Source organism: Capsella rubella, unplaced genomic scaffold (assembly GCF_000375325.1).
Source record: "Capsella rubella cultivar Monte Gargano unplaced genomic scaffold, Caprub1_0 scaffold_57, whole genome shotgun sequence".
Lineage (NCBI taxonomy): Eukaryota > Viridiplantae > Streptophyta > Magnoliopsida > Brassicales > Brassicaceae > Capsella > Capsella rubella.
In genome coordinates this window covers 22,744-25,895 of record NW_006238869.1, presented here as the reverse complement: position 1 = coordinate 25,895, position 3,152 = coordinate 22,744, and the positions used below count along the sequence as shown (strand labels likewise).

Here is a 3,152-nt window from a genome sequence, read left to right as displayed (position 1 = left end):
GTTGCTTATCTGTTTGTGTTCTTGAATCTGAACCTGTTTTGAATCAGTTTGTAGATCAATGTCTGAGGTTGGATCATTTTGTGAGTTTAACAAGATCTGTTTCACTTTTTTTTTGTTTTTACAAATTGCTTGAATAATGGTGTTTGGACCTGGATTGATTATGATCAAATTTGGTTTTGTTTTTCCTTGGATGCAGTACGTGAAAGCATCAATCATGCTTCATCTCTAGCTCAGTACTTTAAAGATGAAGTGCCACGTCTCCACCTCCAATACCCGTGAAGAGGGATAGAACATTGATTCAATCTTGGAAATATGGGACAACTTTATGTATTATGAGGACCACTTTATGTATTATGAGATGCAAACATAGTGGATTTCTTTGTATTCATTTTTTCTCTTTACCACAACTTTACTAAATGTGTCTGTCAATAATGTATCTTTTTTTGTTTTCTTCTATCTCACACCGCTAATATATTCAACGTTTGTACACCACAACATTTTCCACGATTGAATCACTTCAAATTTTCCTATATAATGTCGCAAAGCATAGGTTCAAGTTATCACAAAACAAACACTCTTCTTATCACCTAAAACGAACACTCGTCATATCATATTTACTTTTTCTCGATCTTCCAAATTAGTCTTTTCGAATATTTTCTAAATAAGTCTTTTCTAATATTTTTCAAATTAGTGTTCTCTAATATTTTCTAAAGTAGTCTATTTTAATATTTTCATATCTCTTTATAATACTTAGCTATAATAAAAAATGTCGTCTTCTTCCGATGATACTTTTGCCGAAATGTTAGACGATGCTTTTGATAATGCCTTTGATAATGCTTTCGATCAAGCATACGAAAACTTCTTCGTTCATCATGGTGATCATCAAGAAGCAACCCAATCAAAGAAAACACGACGTTATATTGAAAGACAACGTGAACAAGGACATATCCGCTTATGGAGCGATTATTTCAGTGATGATGCAATATACCCTCCCGAGCTATTTCGACGCCGTTTTAGAATGAACAAGTCCTTGTTCATGCGTATTGTTGATCGACTATCAACTGAATTTCCATTCTTTCAACAAAGAAGAGATGCAACCGGAAGATTTGGTCTCTCTGCACTACAAAAGGCTACAGCAGCAATTCGTATGATGGCATATGGTTGTGCGGCTGATGCGGTTGATGAATACCTCCGCCTTGGTGAAAGCACTGCAATAAAATGTTTGGAAAATTTTGTTGAAGGAATCATATATTTGTTCGGAGATGAGTACCTGAGAAGACCAACAGCAGAAGATCTTCAACGACTACTTGATATTGGAGAGATACGAGGATTTCCCGGGATGATAGGTTCCATCGATTGTATGCATTGGGAGTGGAAAAATTGTCCAACCGCTTGGAAAGGACAATATACACGCTGATCTGGAAAACTAACAATCGTTTTAGAGGCTGTAGCTTCACAAGATCTCTGGATATGACACGCGTTTTTTGGACCTCCAGGTACCTTAAACGATATAAATGTTCTCGATCGCTCACCAGTTTTTGATGATATATTAAAAGGTCATGCTCCCAAAGTGAATTACATTGTCAACGGACACGAGTACCATCTTGCTTACTATCTCACTGATGGTATTTATCCAAAATGGGCAACTTTTATTCCATCAATTTCAATGCCACAAAGTCCGAAAGCATCCTTATTTGCTACACGTCAAGAAGCTGTTCATAAAGATTTCGAGCGTGCTTTTGGAGTCTTTCAAGCTCGATTCGCAATTGTAAAAAATCCCGCTCTGATTTGGGATAAGGTAAAAATAGGAAAGATTATGAGAGCATGTATCATATTGCACAATATGATAGTAGAAAACGAACGAGATGGATACACTCAGTTTAATGTATCAGAATGGGCTCAAGTAGAATCAAACCGAACTTCACAAGTGGATTCCACGTATTCTACATACATGCCTTCAAATCTCACCAATTTGATGGGCATTCGAAATCGAGTTCGTGATCGAACAAAACATCAACAATTGAAAGATGATTTGGTTGAGCATATATGGCAGAAATTTAGCACACCTGAAGATTAACTAATCGTTTTTTTCATTTACGATTTGTATTTTTTTTTTACATTTATGTCATGTTTTAAATAAATTTTTGAATTGCAATAAGTTTTTTTTTTATAATTCAAGTTATATTTATAAATTTTAACAAATTTACTTCTAGTTAAAATATTATGAATTTTTAAAAATCTATATATATATATATATATATTTTAGAGAACCCCAACTTGAGAACTCAATCATTGGACATACATAAATTAAATAAATTTGTAAGAGGTTCTCAACCAAAAAATTTTCAAAATTATTAATAAAAATATTGAACAGAACTCATAATGAGTTCTCTTAGATGGAGTTGGTCTTATCCCATTTGGGTCAGATTTGACCAAATCTTTGTTCACACTTCTAAACATTCATCATGCATCTCTAACAATTGTAATAAATCAAATTCATTGTATTATAACATATTCTAACCCTAAACAACTTTAGACAAGCCATTTCCTACCTCAAAGCAATGGTTGTGGGTTCTTATCCCATTTGGGACAAGATTTGACCAAGTGTTTCTTCACACTTCTAAACATTCTTTATGTATCTCTAGCACTTGTAATCAATCAAATTCATTGTATTATACCATATTATAACCCTAAAAACTTTAGACAAGCCAATTAGTGCGTCAAAGAAGTGGTTTTGGGTTCATATCCAATTTGGGACCTTATTTGACCATGTCTTTCGTCACAATTCGAAACATTCTTCATGCATTTGTAACACTTGTAATAAATCAAATTCATTGTAATATAACATCTTCTAAACCTAAACAACTTTAGACAAGCCATTTAGTACCTCAAAGCAATGGTTTTGGGTTCTTATCCCATTTGGAACCTGATTTGACCAAGTCATTCTTCACACTTCTAAACATTCTTCATGTATCTCTAGCACTTGTAACCAATTAAATTCGTTGTATTATAACATATTCTAACCCTAAACAACTTTAGACAACCCAATTAGTGCCTCAAAGCAATTGTTTTGGGTTCTTATCCCATTTGGGACCTGATTTGACCAAGTCTTTCTTCACACTTCGAAACATTCTTCATGCATCTCTAACACT

At 33.9% G+C, this 3,152-nt stretch overlaps 1 protein-coding gene across 1 annotated transcript; it reads left to right on the top strand.

The window, feature by feature from the left end:
* The first annotated feature begins 766 nt into the window (after nucleotides 1-766).
* On the top strand, nucleotides 767-2,077 carry LOC111831976. Its single transcript, XM_023787895.1, has 2 exons — nucleotides 767-1,404; nucleotides 1,501-2,077. Exons 1-2 carry the CDS (start codon nucleotides 767-769, stop codon nucleotides 2,075-2,077), a joined length of 1,215 nt encoding a protein of 404 aa, XP_023643663.1.
* The last annotated feature ends 1,075 nt before the right edge of the window (nucleotides 2,078-3,152 follow it).

Coding starts and splice junctions, on each gene's coding strand:
- LOC111831976 (XM_023787895.1), top strand. CDS start 767: ATGTCGTCTTCTTCCGATGATACTTTTGCCGAAATGTTAGACGATGCT. Junction 1,405..1,500: donor CCAACCGCTTGGAAAGGACA/ATATACACGCTG, acceptor ACCTCCAGGTAC/CTTAAACGATATAAATGTTC.